Source organism: Pipra filicauda, unplaced genomic scaffold (genome assembly GCF_003945595.2).
Source record: "Pipra filicauda isolate LSUMZ 115617 unplaced genomic scaffold, ASM394559v2 scaffold345_size814242_pilon, whole genome shotgun sequence".
In the NCBI taxonomy this organism is placed as follows: Eukaryota; Metazoa; Chordata; class Aves; order Passeriformes; family Pipridae; genus Pipra; species Pipra filicauda.
In genome coordinates, this window is record NW_024104471.1 from 192,819 (window position 1) to 216,149 (window position 23,331).

At 40.8% G+C, this 23,331-nt stretch overlaps 1 protein-coding gene across 5 annotated transcripts in view; it reads right to left on the reverse strand.

The window, feature by feature from the left end:
• The window catches only part of BTBD10 (BTB domain containing 10), a 28,247-nt gene that overhangs the window by 1,705 nt on the left and 3,211 nt on the right, over positions 1-23,331 (reverse strand). For 2 of the 5 annotated variants that reach the window (XM_027714544.2, XM_027714545.2), the window contains exons 2-8: positions 19,202-19,360; positions 6,822-7,015; positions 5,857-6,142; positions 3,527-3,629; positions 2,672-2,792; positions 1,388-1,585; positions 424-534 (exon numbers count right to left, since the gene is read on the reverse strand). In XM_027714544.2, the coding sequence (XP_027570345.1) occupies positions 424-534; positions 1,388-1,585; positions 2,672-2,792; positions 3,527-3,629; positions 5,857-6,142; positions 6,822-7,015; positions 19,202-19,302 (1,114 nt within the window). In that variant the 5' untranslated portion in view covers positions 19,303-19,360. Of the gene's footprint in view, positions 1-423; positions 535-1,387; positions 1,586-2,671; positions 2,793-3,526; positions 3,630-5,856; positions 6,143-6,821; positions 7,016-12,591; positions 12,889-19,201; positions 19,361-23,331 lie in introns of those variants that run through there. The other 3 variants (XM_027714547.2, XM_027714548.2, XM_027714543.2) reach the window with 2 other exon arrangements.

The window sequence follows — 23,331 nt, forward strand, 5'->3', positions numbered from 1 at the left end:
CTTTGTCTAAACCAAGAAGTGCCAGCAGAAATAATCTGGTATTAGCCAGCATTACAGACAGAGCCAGTTCTTGTTCAGCTGAAGGGCATGTCAGCCTGAAGGCTCCCACCTTGCTCAGCTGAAATGACTTATTTTAGAGCTCACAGCCAGTTAAAAGCATTTGCTTTTGGCTGGCAAATTACAAACGTAACTATGACAACGTGGTGAGTGAAGGAGAGAAATCCTGCTAATTATAAAGGCTGGATTCTAAAATATTTGGGTCAACAATCAGAGGAAAAATGTAATGCAAAGAAACCCAGTTCTTGCATTCATGACAAAAATGTACAACTGCTTGATGAGATTTTACAGACCAGGCTCAGAGAAATGCAGCAGCTCCTCCAGCCCAGAGGGAGGGGCCAGCAGTGCCAGCAGTGCTTCCCTTACCTTCGATGCCCAGTCGGATCTTCTTGAGCCCCCTTTCCTTCAGCACCGACTTGGCCACATCTCTGTTTTCAATGTATTTGAAGAATCTATACAACTTTGTGCTGTAAATAACTAAAAAATACATTTTAGTGAGAAAACGTCAAAGGCAAGTGTGTGCCTAACTAATTAGAGCAGGGGGTTTTCTTAATTGGCATCTTTGAGACATAACGGCCCTAGAAACGTGAGCTAATTGTGTTACTACATTGGAACAGCCACCTCTGATCTATATTCACAAAGAGCCTCCCTTATTTAAGAACAGCTGCGGGTTTGCATCCTCCAAACCCATCCTCTCTTTTGTGTTGGTATTTTGGTTTTCTTAAATTTAAAAAAAAACAAACTAACAGTACATAAAACTGTAATACTCTGAAGAGACTCCTAAGAAGATTTTGTTACTGGAGTACAAAGAGTATCTCAAGCTCCCACCTGCCCTCACAAAGCCCCCCGAATTCCACGTTTTCACAGTGAAGGAACATCTTCAGCTACCAGGAGAGCACGGTGCAGGGAAGGGCATTCCATTCACAGGTGCTTAAACTCATCTAAACACACATCTGTAATACTTCAAAAATAACAACACTTGGGTTTTTTCCCCAAAAAAATCCTCCAGTTGTTCTTCCACAGTAAACATGACTTTTTCAGAAAGAGCTTGATGAGAAAAGTTGGTATTTCCTCCCCCTCACTGGCTGAAAATACCTTAACAATAAAAATTAGCTCCTCTTTTTAATTAGATTTGAACACAGCAAGCAACATACGCTTCTATGAAGCAAAATATTAAGCAGAACTACCAAAACTAAGAGGGTTTTGTTTCATGAGGCATTAGGGATGTTGTTAAGACTTCGCTGGCGGTGCTTACGTACAACTTAAATCAGCACATTCACTGCTACCTCTGCCACGGATGGCTTGGTGGCAACCAGGATAATAAACTCACTCTGTGAATACTCCTCTCCCATTTGTGGGGGATACTCTTCATCCCAGTCCACAACATCATCATCTGTCAGCACAACAATGTGGCACTCCCTCTCCCCGCTCTGGGCGCTGGCGACCATTAAGGGGAGAATCATCTCCTCGAGGTAAAACTCAAATTGCTTGCGAGCACCATCGTTTGACAATTCGTGCATGAGAGCACCTGGAAGAAAATTTTAAGCACAGGCACATTTAAAAGCTTGCTAAAAAGATGAAGGCAGGAATAAGATACACAGCAGTTAACCGTTTATCTTGTGGTGTTTTCTGCAGAAAAGTGTAAAGACACTTAAGTCTATTAGTTTGTGTAAGTTCAGAACTTATTCAAATGTTTACCAGAAGCTGAAACTATCCTGCAGATATTAACATAAGGTTGGTCAGACAGGAGCGACTTTGAGGAGACCTTCTTCCTCTTGTACTACTGCTAAACATTTGGTAACTGTGCAAGACACTCTCTGTTTTCCTAAAAGAAACATTATTTAAGCCAGTTGCTGAAAGAGAAGAGCACACAACCCACATTTCAAAAGCAGTAGCTTAAAAACAAAGCTGCTCTGAGCCCTCTCAGCAGGAGCTGCTAAATCCCTGTGCTGAGGACAGAGTGCTCCGAGCCTGTGACTGGGCAGTGACAGGCGGTGAGGCCACAGCACTGCTGGGGAAGGCACAGGTGTCCCACAGAGCCCTGCCACCAGGAATGCCATGGCCTGGCCTGCTCTGCACACACATCATGAGATTACAGGGACCAGGGGAACAGCCCAGGTCGCCTAAACACCGGCCAAAACTTGGGCTGTGCTCAGGGATGGAAGGAGCTGAAGAGAATGGTACATACTGGGAGCATTGGTACACCCTACACCAGCAGCAAAGCTGAGCTGCTTCTGCTGCGGAGACAGATTTATTCTCTTAAGCAAGGAGCTGAATAAATCATCTCCCTGTCCTCTGCACAAAAAGATACCACTTAGTGTTACTCTATCTGTCCTGCAAATGTAACAATAGTGTAAGAATTGCACAGGGCTGACCCCCAGCAGAGAACCAGATACTGAAATACCAGAAACATTATATCTCAGAAAAACACACATCCGTTGGCTTTGGGGCTTTATTACATAAGAGGCAAAAAGGGATGGGTTTTGTTCATGTAGTGTCAGCCATCTTCCTTACCTCAGTAAAGGATATGATTTGGAATAATACACACACACACACACACATTTGCTTAAATCAATCTGTATAATTCCAATGATTTAATAAATTCTGTACTTACTGAGATCTCTGCATTTAATAGTACTATACTCAAAGGAGATACAGAGATAGTCACAGGCTTCTCTCAGTTCAGGAATGGATATCCCATCAGGACAGCGTATCACTCCAGTCTTGTAGTAATCCTGCAGCAATGCAGCAAACAAAAAACACAGTGCACTTCAACACTCATCGACAGAAACATTCAATCATTTCATTTATGAAATGCTTACCCCACAAAGAAAGCCCCTAAAATGTAAGAGAGCAATATATGTGAAACACTGTGAGTCTTTTTGTCCTCAAATTCGTCCATTTTCAGAGCTGCGTTCAGAGCGGTGGGTTGTGGTTAAAATCGTTATTCAAGTGACAACTATTAATACTGATCATTTTGGTGCATGTAAGCTGTCTTTTGTCTACACTTCCCTCAGCTTTTGCCATTCCAAGTCTGCTGACAAAGCAGTACAACAGCTCTGCTTCTGTGTAGATATGAAATATGTTAAGGGGCTGTTTTCATCTCAGACTGAAGGTTGCTTTACTCCTTTAGCTGCAGTAAATTAACTTTCAGTACTCGTATTTCACCTAATTTCAGCACAAGAAGGGCTGAATGTACCTGAATTTGGTGAACTCAATGCATAGGAGGTGAACTAATTTCTGGTAGGCAGTATTTTTGGGTTTGTTTCATGTGTGCTTTCTCTCTCCCTGGCTGTCACACGCTCATGTCTAGAAAACCCGGGGGGGGGTTTCAGATCAAGCATTTTTCCCCCTCTAAAAAACAACAGAAGAGCAGTACCTATGCCATCCACAAAGTACAGATATGTAAGTAAGGCTATATTAAGAAGTCATGACTCCCAATACAGTGCTTGTCTGAACAGAAACTCACCAGAATAGCACGAAACACAGTGGAACCAATTCCTTCAGCAACTTCATACTCTCCTTTTTCATTAGGACGTGTAAAGTTGTGTTCTCTGCCTGACCCAAACATCCTGCTCAAGAATGAAAGGGATTTGGTTAGAATTCCTTACCATGATTTTTTGTTTTTTTGGTAAAACAGAGAAGTGTCAAAAATTGTAACGAAACGTCAGGGAAAAACCAGTGTATTCTACATCACGTGTATGCACACTGTTCAGTTTGGTTTGTGTTTAGCAGGACTACCAGAAAACAAAGTAGGGCAGTGTAACTCAGAAAAGTCTAGTTTTATCATTCAATCCAAACTTGTCCTCCAAGCAACAATAAAAGTCAGACCAGGCCATTTCCTGTCAGTGCCAAAGGTGGGGGGAACCTCAAAGAAGTGTTTGGCATTTGTGGGGCAATGTAACAAAAGAACAGGTTCTGTTGAGGAATTCTCGTTATATCAAGACATTTCAGTTTTGTTGGAAAGATTTAGTTAATTCAAAAGGTAAAATAAAACTCTGATAGAAGAGAGATGTACTTAAGGGTGGCGTGTGCAGCCTATTTCTCCCTGCTAGGACTCAAGGAAAGTGAAACTAAGGGAAACACTACGAGTCCCAAACAGTACCTGAGTTTTTAAAACACTCCTCTGATAGAGAATTACACACAATGCTTACAAAAACTATTGCCATCTACTCCCTGTTTTATTTACAAATATTCCCTATGGTTTGCTCTCATACACACAGCCCAAAGCAGCAGAGCTGGTGTAACTAAGAGCATTTATAATGGAGAAAGGAAGTAACTTTTTTCAGTTAATGATCTGACAAGTGTTTTCTGACCACTCTTCAGGACAAGAAATAATATTTAGAAAAAGGCAGCGTAACAGGATATAAGCTTAAGGCAAATAATGCATTCTTATTATAGTAACTTTTACCTCCCAGAACAGATTAGTCAAGCTGCTCCTGTTTAGTGTCCTGTGAACTGACATTGAGGGAAAGTGGGTTTATAAATAACCTGCGTTTTAGAGCACTATTTCCGTACCTTTATTAACCTACTTTTCAATTAGCAGAAGATAAAATAAGCTTGTTCCTTGAACCAATCCCAAAGGGAGAATAACTCAGCATCACACATGCACAAAAAAATCCAGTGCATTAGGCAGCACTGCTTACTCTGAGGCTGGGCATGGAAAAGGGAACTATTTCACTGCATAACTTCAACTGGTACCCTTCCAGTTTGTCTAAATATTTACATGTATGCATGTACTGTATATATAAAAATGCCTTAATGATTTATCTTAAATTATTACTTCTATTTATTTCCCTTGAAAGTTTACACAGAGAAGCATTTTCCGCTTTCTCTGTAACTCCTCCCCAACTTTTCTTAAAACCAAGGTACTATTTATCCCACACTCTGGCAATTTAAACCAGAGCAGAAGTTGTTTAATCATATTTATTACCTGTACCTTGTCTAACAGATTTATATATGTATATGTATTTTAAATATGATTATACCCTCATGTGCTAAGAAACAGCCACATTTTAATGAAAAAGCTAAATCAAGAGTGACACAGACGTAAACCTTCATTTCTTTCTTGCTGCAAGTTTATAAGTGGTGGTCTCTGTGCTTGGACATTGCAAAACCAGGCAGAATTTAAGCAAGTAAAAGTACTGAATTACAAAGTACAGAATCTTTTTCCACTGAATAAACATGTTAAATATGTTGCTCTTTAAAGTTTCTACAGAAAAATATTACACACATACTGTGGACTTTTATTCAATTGTTGACCATTTTGAGCATTTGGTCTCTCTGCTGAGGCTCAGGTCTGTTATACCAACTATTTGACACTGCCCTCTCCAAAAACCATTTCAGAAGGTAAATGGGCTGAGCTTGAATGTTGTCTGGGTAGGCCCATTAAGCAAAACCAGGTTTTCCTCTTTGCTATTTTGAAAAAGACAATCTACACTCACTACTTTGTTCTATGAAGCTTTGAAAACAAGAGGAAGAATGAGGCAGACTGAACACAGAAGCAATGGCCAGGAAGACAGAAGGAAATGGGCACATCATGAAATGTTAATTTACTCATCAACTCTTTCCTCTCTAGGTAATAGACGTCTCTTGGCCTCTCTGGCAAAAACAGAGGAGAACTTGCATCTGATTTTTTACTTAAAGACATTGCAAATTGGTAATATTAAACATTTGTGAGATCAGCTGTAGCACTATGAGTTCCACAGCTATTTAAGCAGTTTAAATATCTAAAAGCATTAATGGCTCTCTAACAGTTGGAGGTTAAGGCAAAAAAAACCACCCAAAGAAGTTACAAACCTGCCCAACATTGTATTAGGTTGTGCAGTGAAGATGGAAGGATCTACAACAAATCTGGTGTTATCCACTATGAGCGTTACTCGTTCCGAAGTTCTCACATTCCGAGCTCCCTCTTTTCCGTTTTCATACACGAACACCATCTCCCCCCCAGCCTTGCAGCTCCCATCTGAGCTGGACTGGCTGCTGTTCCTGCTGCTGGTCCCCATGCTGACGACGGAACCGTTCGGGGACGTCTTCTGGGGGCGGGGGCTGCTGGGTCGGGATGAGCTGTGATCCTTCTCTCGGTCTGCGGCGGGGACGAGGCGAGGGAGAAAGAACAGGAAATTAAATTATAGACTTACACAAGAGCTCTATGCAGTTTATGTCTTTCCAGGCATAAAACACGTCAACTTGATAACTTAATTACAAACTATTTTGGTTAAATTTATTCTGGTTAAAGAAACCTTCAGAAATAACTGTCCACATATGAGATCCTGGAGTTTGTGTCACGTCGACATCAAACCCACCTCACCTCCCCGAAGTCTTTACAAGGAAAATTTAACATTCTTAGTACTGAAAAAGCAACTCGACACAATACAGAAGTTATGCATCACAGCTGGTGCTTAGTGCTTTAGCTCAAAGAAAACAAACCATATTTTGTCACTCAAAAAAAATCCCTGTTTCCTCTATTTCTAAATACCTAGACCCTACGCAGTAAAGGGGAACTGTTTAGTCAATTATCTGCTTAGAAAAATTAGACTGTTCTTGTAACTTGGACTAAATAAAAGCATGGTGTAGGACTAAGCACTGCAGACTGAAAAAAAAAGTTACAACCTACTATAAAAGGGTATTCCCAGCCCAGGGCACATGTAAGAAATCTGTATTTTGTGTCATCAACAAATAACGCTTTTTACTGTATTCTTTTAACAAAATTGTAATCGAGTTTAGAGAATTTCCACCCTGAGATGGTATAGGTCTGAACACACCAGAATGATACTGTCTTGTTGGTGAAGTAACATTCCTGATGCATGGAGTGAGCTGAGATTCTGCTCTTTCATGGGATGAGTCACGAGATCTGTCACTTGATCTGCGTCTGTCCCTCGATCTCTCGTGTCCACCACTGGCACCATGGAGGCTCATTTTTGTGTACTCGATTCCTTTAGCAACACGAGATGAGGTGCTGAAAACAGAAATAAGAGAAATGTTCAGTATTTCATCATTTCAGAAACAGTGTACATTTCAATTTTTCAGGCAATCACATGCCATGTACATATTTCCAAGATTACGATTATCCACCTCGCTTTTTATGTTGCATTCATCTTTATATTTGCAAACATGAACAGTGATTTGGAACATGAAGCAGGCAGCAAGAATTACCTGTTTGCTGCTGTGTGATCTACAGAGACACCACCTGATCAGCTGTGAACCTGTTCACACAAATCCCTTCCAGAACAGGTAAATCAAATACAACCGAGCACTTTATTTTTATTTTTGCTGTTAAATTAAAATGCTCTAATCAAACCATGAAATGAAAAGTTAGGGGTCATTTCTTCCACTGAAACCTACCCTGGGAAACTTCTCAGACCACAGGCTTTTAGCACTGACTTCACACTTTCTGCTGCTTGTCCTTTCCAAAGGTAGCCAGCCTTAAGCTAGTTGATAAATCCAGACACACCAGCCAGGAGTTTATTTATGCACATTCTTTTCTATATTTTCAGTTATTCTTAGAAGGGACAATTATAATCCACCACAACTCAGGCAGCAAACACATGAACTACACTATTAAAGCCATGACCTACCAGACTGTCAGCAACAAGTAGGACATTTGTTCTAAACCAGCAAATTTTAATATAATAGTTTAAGATTTTTTTTTAGAATGTGATTAAGTTATGTTACATTACTTAATTTAAGATATTGATTACATTTTGCAGCTATTAAACCAGCCAGCAAAACTAGTCAGATTCAAGATCCAGAACTCTCAGAAACTACCTAAAAATGAAATATCATCTTCCAACAGCTACTGCTGAATTTTACCAAAAATACTTACATCTTTTATTTGTACTCTTTAAAAGAGGAAATTTTGTCTGGACAGCACAGACATATCTGTATCCTTGCACCACACTGGAATTCCTAAAGCAGTTTTTTTGCTATTTATCTTCCAAGAGTGGGTGTGACAAGAGTCCTTATTTATGGGTTAAACTGAAGAAATTCCCCAAAGCCTCAGGTCCTGGATAACCCAGACAGATGTCTGCACAGCTACAAGGGCTGACAGACAAAGAAGAGTCGTCATTTCCCAGAGGAATATCAATGCCCCACTTGCCTGCAGCCTGCAAATCCCACAGCTCTTACCAAGAGACCTTAAATGTGAGTGCAAGGAATGCTGTAGGATTCAAGAACACAAAGAGGCAAGAGTGATGACCAAGCTAAGAAAAGTACAACAAATTTTAAAAGCATGAACTGTACAAGCAGCTTGAGCAGAATGTCCTCTTTATAAATAGCTTAGAAGTAATGAAAAAAAAAAAATGAAGCTATTCAAAAAAGTGAACGTCTGCATGAGATGTTTTGGTGACTGGTAAAAAGAGGAGCTTAACTCAGAACAAAAAGGCTGTGATAGATGAGTGTTCAGCACAATGCAAAGAATAAGCAATAAACCTCTCCCTAAGGAACACAAGCTTCTCGTGTCAGACAAGGCACAAGTTTGGTGCAGAGGGAATCTACTGCAATCCTCTTTCCTGCCAAGCTCAAAATATGCTGCAGTAAGAGATGCATCTTCAGGATGTGAAGTCAGCCAAAGGTCTATTGAATAAGGTAGCAGAACTGCAAGCGCTCAGATTTACAGTCCAAGAATAAAGATGATCCGACCACTTTGGTTAAAAGGAAATAGACTTTTCCTCAGGACTTCCAGTGCAATTCTGAAGGTATTAAGATATACAACATTTGTGGCTAACATGTCTTTTTAGCTGTTCTACTGCTCTATTAGAGAGAGGTAAGTTCTGTATCACGAAAGTGAGATGTGCACAAGTCTGCAAGAGTGAGATCTGCAAACCTCCCTTTCAAAAACGTCAGCAATTTATGAAAACCTTTGCACCTTTCCTTTGATACGTATCTACATGCATACAAAACACAACCATTTTAACAGGCACGAAATATGCCCAGGAATTATCAGAAAAGTGGATTTACAGCCCATAGGTAAAATCTAACTTGAAACCCAAGTCTGACCCCAGTTTGTACAGAATGATGTTCATTACTACTACAGCTAAGCTTACCAAGAAATGGTCTTTTTTTTTTTTTTAAAGAACTATCTCACCTGTGCATTTATATTTGCACATCATGGTATAACCACCTACCCCACAGAGGGGTGTGTACGTGTGTGGGGTACTCAAACAGCAGTCTGGTGACAAAACATCTCCACAAATCCCTACAAAGCCTTGTGTGCTCAGGCCTCTGTTCAAGCAGTGCTTTGATCCCAGACCTGATAACTTTTCTAACCATGCTGTGAGACACCAGAGTTTCGCAGGTGCCACGTTTTATAGTATCAAAATGCATGACTCATGATCTCTCAGCAGCTAAAGAGCTCTGTGTGCTTTAAATAAGGGAAGCACACCAGAAAATGGAACTGAAGCACTGTAAGGGTACAGAGGCTTATCACGCCTTTTGGTAGAGCAGACATGAATTACTCTTTAGCAGAGAAGGCAATTAAAATATGATTCTTAATCCAGAAAGCCATCTAAAGCCACATTACCCTCTTAGCAGTGATTCATAGTTCCCAGTGAAACAGGGCGAACCCAAGTTAATGATCTCTTTACGGGAGCTGAGGAAAACAGGTGCTGCAGGAAGTCACACTGACTCAGCTGGCACCAAACTTCCTCCAGGAAGGACCACACACGGCTGTACCATCCCAGGATGGGAACTGGGGCTCCTCCTGCCTTGGTGGGAGCAGCCAGCAAGCCTGGGAGGAGAGAGGCAGTGTGTACAGATCATCCGTGGTCCTCCTGCTGCCAGCCACAGCCATCCCTCTGGAGTGCAAACACACGAGCCATCAATTCAGCACAACACTACAGAAGAGGCAGAGGCTGCCAGCTGGAGAGGGACACCATCCTCAAATACTAAATCAATGGGTTCTGAGACAGACAGATTAGTAAATAATTTCAAAGAGCTGTTCAAATTGCAGCTGGCCACACCACTCATTTGCATGCTTCTGTGTTGTACTGTCCTCCCTTTAAAGCACAGATTAATGCTAATTGTGAGACTGGCACATCAGCTATTAGTCATAAGATGCAAGCCAAAATGGCAAGATTTCTGAGAATTCAAGCAGTTTGGCTTGAGACAGCACCATCTGAATCATGGATCTTCATTCATCTTAGTAACAGTGACATCTAGAATGTCAATCTTAAGTCTCCTCAGTGTTGAGTCACAGTACACAAAAAATATTTCTTTGATCTGTTGGATATATACCTGACAAAACCTGGAATTCCATTTGTTCACCAGCATGAGCACTCAAATATTACCACTGAAATACAATTTATCTCTACAATAAACAAGGCAACTAACATGAGTTTAAACCTGAACAAAGAGAAAATAAAGAGGTGGAGCTTAGCATGTCAGAAGAGACAGGCACTGGCTTTACCCTGCAATATCTGACTAGGAATAGTGTCACTGAGCTATTCTATCAGCTGGTCTGAAAAAAGAGCCAGTACATATGAAAGACCACCCGGGACTTCTATTTTCCTGTGAAGAAGCTTTAGAATAAGTTGCGAGTGTTCAAAAAAATGAAGACAACAGAACTACCAAATTACCTTGATTTTTTCTGATGGAAGGACTTGTTAATAACATATTTTTCTCTCCTAACAAAGCCCCTGGGGCCAGGAGGATGTTTCTGCAGGGAAATGCAAAAACCCTTCTCTCCACACCAGCAATGTGAGGGACTAACTACAGACCTGGTCCCCAGCGATGCGGGCAAGACAAATTGACATTCGCTGGGGAGTTCCACAGTTGTGTTGATGCAGCTCCTACCCACCTACACCAATGGAAACGGGACTGACAAAAGCAGAGCTGCCCCGTTTGAAAGAACAGGCAAACAGTTAGGAAGCCCTGTGGTTGACAGAAGCTTTATGCAAGACCAGACACAGCACCAGGACTTCCCAAACAGCAGTGAACCACTGAGAACTAAAAGTGCCGGGAAGCCGCGGGTCTCGTGCGGCACCCGGTGCTACACTGTGTTAACCCGGAATTTCATCCCACAGCACCCGGTGGTGCCCTCCCTGCACTGTGCATTACACTTCAAGTCTCCAAAAGAGTCATTACAGCTTCAGATCTCCAGCTCACCATGAAAAGAAGTAGCTGCAAAATCAGCTCTCAATTAACTGACCACCAGCTGCACACTGTGCTGGGTGAGCCATGGGCAGCACCAGCCTGTGAGCAAGATTTTCTCCTGCGTGCTTAATGACATTTTAATTTCATTTTAAAGCATAAAGAAAAAAAAAAAAAAAAAAAAAAAAAAACCAAAACCAACCAAATCAACATTTTAAACCCACAGCCTCATTTCCTCATTCATTAAAGCTGGAAAAAGCACCATATATGTAAGACCACCTTGTACCTGAAAGTTTATAAATGGAAGAGCATTGTTTTATCAATTACTTCCCTACAGGGGAAAACAAAGCAAAACACAACCCAAACCCAAACTAAAACAACCAGAAAACCCCATGAATATTTGTATATTCAGGCAGATCTCCACAAATTCAATACACAGTTTTTCCTGGCTCCAAAGAAACACTGGAACATGAGCACTGCACCCATTCAAGAACTTCAAGTCGGTGATTGAATTCATTTTCCCCCTCAGTCAGGGCTGAAGGAAGCTCTGCCTTTGTAAAGGATGAGACATTTTCTATAAAAGCAGCTGCCTTATGAAGAAAACCAAATAAGCTCAAGGTTTTATTTAAGCAAATCTATTTAATATGATGTGAAGGAGGAAAAAAAAAAAGTACCATCAAAATGGCACACTTGTCATACTGGTAATGCTTCCTATTTTTGTAGTAAGGAAAGAGCTGTTTTTAAAAAATGTAAATGCTCTTCAATTTAATGATGCTTTGGAGTCATCTGTGGAAGGAGAGCTTCAGTTTGTCTTTATGTATAACAACATATTGCTCTGAATATATTACTAATTATTAAAAGAAGTCATTAAACTGAATTAATTCTACTGCCAAAACAATTAGCATGTATTTCAATACAAAAACTCAATGTGCTGAATACCACCAAATAAACATAGATGTTTTATAAAACCAGCTCTTGTCCACACAAAATTATGGTGCTAAACCAATATCCTTATTTCCCCAAAACCCACCCTGAAACCTTCAATAAATGGACACAGTAGTGCAATATTAACCAAGGTTTTCATCCTTTTCACCCCTGTCTATCTTCTAAAACTTAGATTAACTCTTCTTAAAATATAAACTTACATCCAATCCTTTCCTAGAATGATTCACATAATTGACACTTGTAGAATCAGGATGTAGAGCTTTATCTACACAATAAGTTACAGATACCACGCTCTAAGGCTTTGGGAGGAATCTGTTCTGCTCATCCTGCCAGGACTTACACAACGACAAGGCTTATGCCCCTCTTCCTCCCCCTGAAGTCTGTTCTTTGTCAGCAGACGACATTTCAATTGACCTGTGCACACAAAGGACAGCACTTTTCCTTTTCCTCATTCTTCTCCTGAATAATGCCCACAGCTCATTCCTCTTAACAGATACGCACCTTCCTCTTGTGTCTATCAGAGAAGAAACACAAAAGCATGGAAATAATTTCGGGATCAGAGCACAAAGGAATTCTGTTCCTTCCAATAAGGCAGCTTTGAAAGCCAGATCAGCATCCTTTGGCATTACTTGTTAAGTTCAGCATATTTGGCATTTCCATCGTTTCTTCAGTAGTCCCCTGCACCATCAGCGAGCCTCACTTTCTCCTCCATCATCTTCCCCTCCCGAATAAGAAACTGTGTCTGTGCAGTCCATTAAGTGCTCGGAGCTGCCAAGCCCCGTGGATATTAATTCGATTCAGTCTCTCGCAGTCCCTGACTCAGCCATGCGTAGTGCACGGCTGACGTCTGACCCCGCCGCCTCCTGCGAGCCGAATCCCGGCTCGCCGTCCCCATCCGTCCGCAGCCATTGGGCACCGGCGCTGACAGGCAGGGTGGGAAGAGCGGGAGCGGCGGGAGCTGCTCGGGTACCGCGCCAGGGACCATCTGCGGAGCTATTTCTGGTCCTGCCGGCTCGCCGGGCTCCGGCAACAACCACCGCGGCTCGAAGGGTTATCGCTAACTTTCCCCTGTCACATCTCCAGTTGCGTTCCTGATCGCTCCAGACAGACAAACCCCTGCGAGTTCCAGGGGACGCTTGATTTGTCCCTGTAAAGTCTGGCTGGATTAATATTTAAAATGAATTCACCTTTCGCTGAGTTCACGAGCAGGTGCAGCGATAACCTTTGGAAAACAAGGCTGCACAACCTCCATTTTTTAACCACCAGCATCCCTTTCCCAGCAAGTCTTAACACAGGAAAAAGGTGCTACTCTTCGTGACAACCTAAACACTATTAGTATGTAATTACACTAATCAGTATGTTTACTGATCAGAATCAGTTCACCAATCCCTGATGTGCATCTTCACATCAACAGATCATCAAATTCTTGACAAGTCGAGCACAAAAAGCAACAAAGAAAAAATTAATACACGAGTCAGGGCAAAATTTTTCAAAGGTTATTTCATTGGGGGAGGATAAGTAAGCACTATGCAACAGCTTTATTTAAATGATTCTTCTTAGAATGTCTGTAGGCTCCTTTCAGGAGCCACAATGCACTGGAGGAATAGTTTAAAAGTAATTCTTACAATAAGTAAAAATCAAGATGTCGTAGTTAAAATAAGATGAAAGCTGAAGAAATAAGGGGGATTGTTCAGCAACTGACTGCTGTTATAAAGAGGGAAGTCAGTAAGGCAAACAAGAGACTTGTGATTAGAAAGGCAGGAGAACACTGACATTGTAGACTGAAGAGTCAGCTCTTTGGACACAGAAGGCAAATTCCTGCTCATACAATTTCAGGGACCTGAGCCAGTGAATTTTCCTCTGTTTTTAGGGTCTTGTGAGGGTCCACACAACCACCATTCCCAGGGAAAGAATAACCATCAGCCTCGTAAGCTTTTTCTTCCCTTCAAAATAAGCCACGGAAGACACGGCTATAATAAGCTACATGGAAAGCACGCTGGAAAAACCTCTCCCAGGCAGTTTTTTGCCTCTAATAGAACAGTCCCTCAGCAGCAAGAAAAAGTGCAAGTGCATGAAGGTTCTTTCAGCACTGGTTCTCCATATGGGGTCTCTCCAGTTAGGAAGCCCTGAGAAAGAATTCTCACTGCTTAATTTGGGGAGTGCTACAGGATCTTCCCTCAGCTCAACACAGAAACTCTTGTCAACACTTTCCTCCCTCAAAATTCTTTAATATTCACATAATTTTGGTCTTCAGTGGTTCTCTCAACCATGAGTAATATAGTTCTTAGCAATCCAGTTCCATTTCAGGAAGGAAACAACACAAAGAATCCCATGACTGGGGTGTTCAGTCGCCAAAGGGACTTCTTAAAGCAGCAAGGACTTAACCTTTAAGAGGGAACACGTTCACACCTTATGACTTTTGCCAAGCTACCCAAACACAGGACCTTCATAAACGAATCCTGGTTATTTTTACTTATGTACCAATTCCTGCTCCATTTTCAAAATGGATGTTAGGTGCAAATCAAACTTTAAGAAACTCAGAAGCATTTTATCCTCCTTGGAACTGGAAAGTACCTCCATTTATTAAAAACCAGCTTCAGAAGTTCAAATTCAAAAGAACTGGGTCCAAACACTGCATGTAGCCATTACAGTTTCTACTCTCAGAGATGAAAGGTACAACCAATGAAGAAAAGAGTTGTCTGTAAAAAAATTCTAGTTCCAAGCATAATTGCTTCACCTCTGAAGTGCTTTGTGCCCCAGTTAAACATCAGGGTCTGATCAAGTTTTGCACAATGCCAAAGTTCACCACAAGTAACATCTGACATTATTTGGAAAAGGCCGTTTGTGTGCTGGAGGTTCAGGAGGATTTAGTGTGTGCTTTTGCACCGAAAACCGCCAAGTTTTCCTTCTCAGCAATGTGCATGAGCTGTCATTTCAGAAGTGAAGGATGTCAGGAAAGAAGAAAAAACCCACCCCCACAACCGTTTAAGATCACTCACTATATCTTAGGTACCTTACAAAGCATCAATAGACTGGGGGTTTTGAAAGTTATCCCTGAGCACAGCCCAGGGATAATCTAATTTTCTTAGATTCCAAGAGCAGCTCTTCCCAGCCCATCTCAGTTCCTTCTGAGGGCTTTCCAGCCCGGTGCCTATGGACCCCAGATAGGGAGATTGTGATCTGCCAGTCCCAGGTTGCAATTAAGGCATGTTTGCAGTGAACTTTCAGTAGATGCTGCACAGTAACTCAGAGTATGACCCGAGCCCATGGCAAAAGCAGGGCTAATTATTTTCATGTCATACATTGTGTGGGCCTGCCCCATGCTGGAAAATGTTCAACTGCAGAAATCCAGCTTACATGAAGAGCAATAAAACCTGTCCCACAGTGGAAAACAGATTATACAGTCTGATATCACTCCAGAGACAAGAAAAGGACCCTTCTGGGGATGCTTCCCATGCTTACAAAATGCTGAGACAAGTGCCATTTCCATTCACAACCCATGAATGCACCCTCCCAGCATGCAAAAATAATATTATATTGGGGGAAAAAGTCTCAGCATTTAGCATATGCACAATAACTTCTCATCCATGGAAAATACTTAAAGAGAAATTGGGTATTTTCGAAGATTGAAGAGTCACTGCAACAGAATCACAGCACAGCCACATTTTGTTCATAAATGCAGTAGTGCAGGCAAGACTTTGGGTCTAATAATATTTAAGTAGAATGAACAAAGAAGAAACTATCAAAAGGGATTACAACAGAAGCAGATTTAGAAAATAAAATCCAGGACAAATCTGAAGGAAGAGGCAAATTTAAGCCAAAGGTTTTCTACCACAACTCCAGAAAAAGCACTTAGCACAAGAGAATTAAAGTCTTCCAACAAAAACAAAAACTACAGCACTACAGAGAAATGACACGTGTGAAGCTAATAACCAATGAAAAATTAAATAGAAAATACAGACCAGCAATACCTAATAAAGAAAATAGGAATTCAGAGGCCATTTATTGAACCTTCATCACCATTTAGTCAACTTATGGTCCTGCAACATTTGCTTCCATCTTATATTTGGGTACTTAAAGAATTCTTTGTAATAGCTCAGACAAACAAGACTGTATCATTAGTTAGTCATCTTTAGCACCACATGAATTCATCCTGTCAGGCTCTTTAGATACCAGGGATCATCTGCACTATATTTTTAGTCCTTCTTTTCCTCATCTCTCCCTTCCGACTTTTCCGTCACATTGCCCGTCTCAGAACAAGTGGGGAAAAAGGAGTGAAAACAACAGCTCAACCTGGCAGGTTTCAAAAACTGGACACTGACCCAACTGGAAAGAACAGGATATAGTGGTAACCTGTGTCAGTGTTCCATACACACACTCTTTTGGATAGTTTTACCACGTCCTTGCCCTCAAACAGACGGCACAGTGAAGGGAGACGATTCCTGTGGCTTTCCTTGCTTCCACATAAGCCTTAGACACACAAGGACAGCTCGCAGCCCTGGATGATGCTTTTTTTTTTTTAAGTCTAGAAAGTTATCTAAGCTATTTTAAGAAGGTTAAGGCTGGAGGATTAAACTCTCCAAAGCACCAAGTGACAAGCTCAGCATCCATCTTTAAATATTACTCCGTTGTTGAGATTTATTATAAAGTTCTTATTTCACTATTACATTTTCCAAACCAGAAGTACTTTTTTAACTCATGACAACAAGGTGCATTTTGAAAGTGAAAGACAAATAAGACAGCAGTACTCAAGCCTTTCCAAGTTATATTATTACAGCTTATGCTTCCCCTGACACTGCACTTTTCACACAGACTTTCACTTGTTTGGAGAAAAAGTGTCAATTAAGTCAGAATCAATAGTAATATGCCGATATTCAGCCACACAAAATCCAATTATTTTGTTGAGGCTTTTGAATAAAGTACACTGTTTTCCAATAATTGGATTCTCTGAAGTAATCAAGTATCTCAAAGGAGTAAGGTAACAAAATACTTATCCTTAATTTATCCTTTATTCTATTACAATGTCAAACTATCATTTGGATTATCATTCTCAAAGATTTCAAAGTGGGTACACTTTATTTGGGGAAAAAAAGATTTAAATGATCACATGTTATCTTGAATACTATTTCCCTACCATACACATTAAAAGCTTCCATAAAACACTCACTATGCAGCATTTTATTGGAAACAAATTGTGTTTTGCCAGAAGTATGTCCAACTTAGCTGCCATTATTTTTAAGGCATAGGTTTCCTACCTTCTGATGTGTGAACCTTGCAATCAGACCATATGAAATGATCAACCTTTCTGAAAGGCACAGGCCACAGACTTCCTTGAGTTCGCTCCTATCTGAAAATAATCTTTTCAGAAAACTGCACAGCCTTTTATGTAAACATCTGCCCAAAATAGATAATCCACACTAGACCACACATGATAAGACACATGCCCTGTTTCTCTGGACTGGATGTACCCAGCTCCAGCTTCCAGCTATCACCACTTATTACAGACTTGCCCACTGCCTACGGCTCCTCCCCACAATGCCATTCCTGCAAGGATCCCAAGCGACTGATCAAGATGTCACCGTTCAATCTTTGGGTTTTCCAACGGGACAACGAGCGGGAGTTGACACAGGTGACAATCCCACATCCTTGGCTCCTGCCTGTCAAACACTGTACTGAGCCATAGGAAGAACACGCAGCTGGTTGCACAGTTTATCCAACCACTCAGATCACAGGCTGCTAACGAGTCCTTTTCCTTACTTAGCACTCCCCATCGTGGGTCATCTGTACCAGTATCAGTTTAGGGGTTTGTTCCAGATCATCATGGGAGGCAGCACGGGAATGGAGATGGCTGGAATGATCCATGAACTGGGCTCAGCAGTGAGTCACCCACGCACAGCCACACCCCCAGGCCCCCAATCCCGTACAATGCCCCCCTCATATCAACACTGGTCACTGCCGATGCTGGGCCACATCGTGATCCTAAAATCCTAAATAAGGAGCACGGATCAACCACCTCCAGACACCTCATTAAAAACATCAGCTGCACAAAGCTACGTTCCACAAGCCTGTACTGACCAGTAGCACCAGCCACCCTCCTTGGCTCTCTGTTAATCACTCCATTATTCACATCACAGGCCTCTAATTACGTGGGTCTCCCTCTGAGCCTTTTAATTACTGGTGCGTTCTTTTTCCTCTGTCCTCTTGGATTTCTCACAATTATCCAAGATTTAATGACAGGAAGATAACCCACAACATTAATTGCCCATGGAACATTTTGGGCAACATTAGGATCCAGTTTATCTGCAATAAAAATGTAAAATAAGTTGCTGTTATTGAATATGCTCCTTAGCTCTTTTCCTATCATCTTGCAAGTGGGAAAGCTTAAATCATGAACAATTTTAGCTCGCTAACAGAGATGTTTCAGTTATATTTAGCCCTTCTAAAAGGGCAAAGTACTTGGAAGATACACACTTATTTGGATGCTTAAATATATTTCCAGGAATATGCTTCTTCACATATATTTGCTAGGTGACTAATCGCTCTGCTTGGTTCTTTTTTGAAAAGTATGCTGGAAAAACACTAATTAACTTCATAATTTCGTCAAATCCAGAAGCATTGAAAAAATATTCTTACTGTGAGGGATGCAGGCAAAAGCAAGGTCTGACACACAGCTTTACCAAGGAAGCGCTACAGAGAGTGATACTTGCATGCAAGCAATTATGAGTTCTCACCATGGACAAATTGCACATATTAAGCTACTAAACAGAGTATCAGCAACTAAAATGTGGTGAACAGGAAGTAACTCCTACCAAGCACCCCAAAAAAATCCACATATTCAGTCACTCAACTGGTGTCTTGATGTGCACACAAGGCATTTAGCTTTAAAAAAAAAAAAAAAAGACAAACAAATGGCAAAACAAATCTAAGCACGGATTAAGGAAGCTGACAAATCACTTATGCTAGAAAATGTCTTTTAAAAGAATTAAGAAGCGGTCCTTTTAAGAAGAATTACAAAATTTATGACAGGACTTGCCACAACCAGATACAGTAGCCTTTAGGATGGACTTTCATTGTAGTTTTTGAGATGCAATAGATGGTACATAGCACCTACCTTGAATGTTTACAAAGTTTACGAGGTCTATTATGCAATTTCCGATCCCAATTCTCTGGGTCACTGGAGTTACTGTCATAAGGATGAGGCCGTCCTGCCATTCCACTGCCAGCTTCCTCACACTACTGCTCTGAAAAGCACACATGCAGCACTCACAACCTACATTAAGAGAGCAGTGTTTACCTTTAAGTAAAGCCACACAGGAGAAAAAGGTAAGACATGCAGAATTAAAGTGTTGTTAGGCTTTGATTTTTTAAATGCGGATTACAGAAAACAGGAAATACTGAAGCACAACTTCGAAATTGCATGACAGTAACATTTTATACATTTTGCTGATACCTGCACTAAAAAGATCTTTTTGTTATAGGAAATATAGTTCTATAAATGCTGGCAGGCAACTTCACTTTTGCAACAATTAATTTCACTGCGTCCAAACAGAAAAGTCACTGGTTATAAAACACAAGGCAAACACATCGTAAGTTTGTTCCAAACGTATAAAGTTAATTCAAAGAAAGATCCCAGCTGTAGAAAAGAGACCAACAGTTTCACAATTTGAATGGCTGACCAAGAGGAAAACACAATTAGCAGTTATGTCTGAGACCTCACTCCAAAGTGGAATCTACAGCAATCCCTGGAAACGCTCAGTGTGGTTCAGTTCCACTGACTCCTGCAGAAAAGTCACCTTTAAAAATTTAATAAAAATAGACATAGTAAGCTCCCTTTCCTTGACTGGGATATGATATTAATGTTCAACTCCCACTAAAATCCACTCTTGGATCAAAACACTTTGTGGCTGTCAATAAGGACAGCCAATCTTAAAAGGCAGGTGTTCAAGTCATACCTATAAGTGATGGTTGTGTCAAGAAAGCTGTACAATTCAGAATGACCTGGTTACAAAAACGAAAAAGTAGCCACAAGTGAGCAGCTGATGATTGTACAGCAGCTGGAAAATAATCAAATTACGGACATATAAACCTGCTAAGTAATAGAAAGGTAGGCTAATGTTTCTTTAAAGTTTTAAGGTAAATATTTTAGAAACATTGTATCTCCACCTCACCTCCCCTCAATATATTTCTGTTACATTCAGTGAAACTTATCCTGTTTGGAAGTGAGTCCCGAAAAAAATGAGACTTCTTTAAAACAAAGTTGCTGCTCAAATAAACTGTCCCTTTAGTCATGGAAAATAGAATAACTCTTCTGTCAAATTTAGATTCTCCTAGCTAAATTTAGACCCAAAAGTTTTAGTTACAGCAGAATGGTAGAGAACAAGCTTCTTGAAAATGTTGGTTGCATAGGAGTTTTTCCTTCATGCTCAGGTCTAACCAACAAAACAGATTTTATACAAAGTATACAATCTCCACCACAGGGTTGGGTCTTTCTCCTGTTACAGTTTCTATAATTAAACACATTTTGATTGGAAGACTGGCATGGTCAGGTGTCCATATAGAGTCAGGAAAAGGAAAAAAAAAACATTTTATTTAAAATTACAGGAATTCTGTCATGCAAAAAAAAAAAAAGGCAAAAAGCTCAGATAAGCATTTCATGGTGTATTACCTAGAAATTCAGGTTATCAAAGCACAGTGTGTGTGAGGATATTACACAGAGGTTATAGGATCTACACACATTTATCAGGAGCTTAACAAGGAGAAACCTACAACCTCTGACAGAACGGAAAAAGCATTGTTAAGGAGACAAAGGGAAGGAAGGCTGGTTTATAAACCCAGTTGTGAGTTACCCCAGCAGCAGTCATTCCAGCTTAGGTGCAGGATGATGTACACAGGCAACACAAAGATAGAGACAGCTTTTATCCCGAGTTGAAGTGAATTCTGTCCATTGAGTCACTCGAGCAAGAGGCACAGTGAGTCCTGCTACTGTGGCAACAACACCGTGTGGGACAAAGAGCCAAGACCAGGAATGTCCCAGAGGATGCCACAGCTGCCCCTGTGCAATCACACCCAGCTCCTGACCACGGCAGGGTCCTGCTTCCAGCCCCGTTTGCCGAAGCACCACACGGCTCTTCACCAGCTTTTCCTTCTCTCCACAAACTCTCTCTTCCCTTTAAAACCATCTAAAAGACATTTCACCCCCTCAGGTACAGACCAAAGCAGGTGCCTGGGGCATCCAGCACCCAGTTCTTACTGAATAGACACCAATACTTGAATTTAGCTTTGGTACTGGGAAGGTGTGCAAAGAGCAGCTGTTTTTACAAGAACTGCAGCTGAAAGGCCAATGTAAAGTCACTTCCTTAAACTGTCTCATGCTTTCTGCCTTCTCCCCATCTCTCTTACAGTAAAAATTCAACAGGAGGGTCCAGGTCCACACACACTTCAAAGAAAAAGCCTGTTTTAGGTCTGCTCAGTTCCTCAATCTCCTTTGCTATGCAGCTACACTTAAGCCACTACAAACAACAGATGACACAGAAGGACAGAAACAAACAAATGGAACTGCTCCTCATGAACAACAGCATTCCCTTTTCCCAGCTTAAAGCACCCGAGGAACCCCAGCAGCGTCACTGATGGAGTACCACACTGGCACACAGCTCGGAAAAGAAGATAAACAATCCAAGTGTCCGAAGCTACAGCTTGTGAAACCTCTTATTTAGCTCCAAGCATGTCACACTACAACAAGAGACAGTCTTCCCTCCATCCTCCACTCCACAATTAACATTTCAACAATCTCAACAATTAACATTTCTCTTAGAAACAACCTGCTGTAACACAGCCAGTTTTTCTCCCTGACCACTGCTGACAGCGCTGCTGTGTGGATTATAAACAAATGTATTTATCGATTTTATTTCAAGTTTTAACAATCCTGTAAGACTATAAATAAGGAATTGAATTCTTTTATGTTTTTCTCTATTGAAAATATTTGGGTTTTTTTCAATTAGCAAATGCTTTATACATTATGTACAGTAACTAACTAGTCATCTTGATTCATTTTTAAACAATTCTGCAAAACCACTGTTTTTCTGCAATAGAAAAGAATGTTTCAACTGTGGTTTAATTTTCTCTTCTTTTTTTTTTTTTTAAGGCGTGGATTCACAGTGGGGGGAATAAACAAAGCATGTTCAGGACACATTCTGACCTTGGGTGTAAGAAAAACAAACAACTAAAAAAAAAAAACAACTGCAAGAGTGCATGGCCAGGAATATTATTCAATGCCTTCCACGAAATCAAGGAACTGCATCTGAAATGTTGGTAAAGGGGAAAAGGCACTGGGAACACAGGAAATACAGAATCAAATCCAAATACCCTCAGCAGATTACACAACACTGGCATGTTGGCCCAAATGATTGCCATCCTAATTAGCTAACAAGCAATTCTCCAGGTGTAAAGAATGATTTCATACCCTTCTGCAGAAAGCTAATGTTCTAGAGAATCCTCACAAGGAATTATAGGAAATCAGGAAGCAGACTTTAATTTTCAAAGCTTTCAACATAAACAGCTAGAACACTTCAGATTTGCTAACATCAACTTGAAGCCAGAATCATCACTAATTTATGAAAGTTGTAGGCTACTGAAATACAAGGGAATTTTAAAGACAGAAACCCAGTGCATTTGAAAAGCTAAAAGTCGATGTGGTAGAACCACTCTAGGCACTGAAAAATAGAGTAATTAATGTGTTTACACCACTGCTTGAAGAGCTCGTGAAAAGATGTATCCTACACTATCCTGTGATAGATGCTGAACAGATTCTTTTAAGTGATATCCAAAGCATATTCGGTTCTGTGCCATGACAAAATACAATGCACAAAAGAGGCACAGCAGATTAAGCAAGATGTAGACAACATCAGATGCTGGACAGAAGTGGACACATACTTTGGTGAGATGCAGGACTTGCAGTTTTCAAGGTACTGCAGATTAGGGGAGGCTGGAGAAGGCTCTTTGTAAATCTTTGAGGAAAGAAGCAAAGCTAATCTCAACCAGTATCAACACATTTCCAGCCAGCCACATGATGTTTGTTGAGAATATTGTGGGCTGCAAAGCTCTGGAGTCTTACTAAGAAAGATGATTAAAATATCCTGAATTTCTTCTGGCCACCAGCTCATCAGGTAGAACAAAGAACTGATTGCTCCAGCTGTCAGTACTGAAGACAACATTCAAATAATGAACACGTAGCACTTCAGGCAT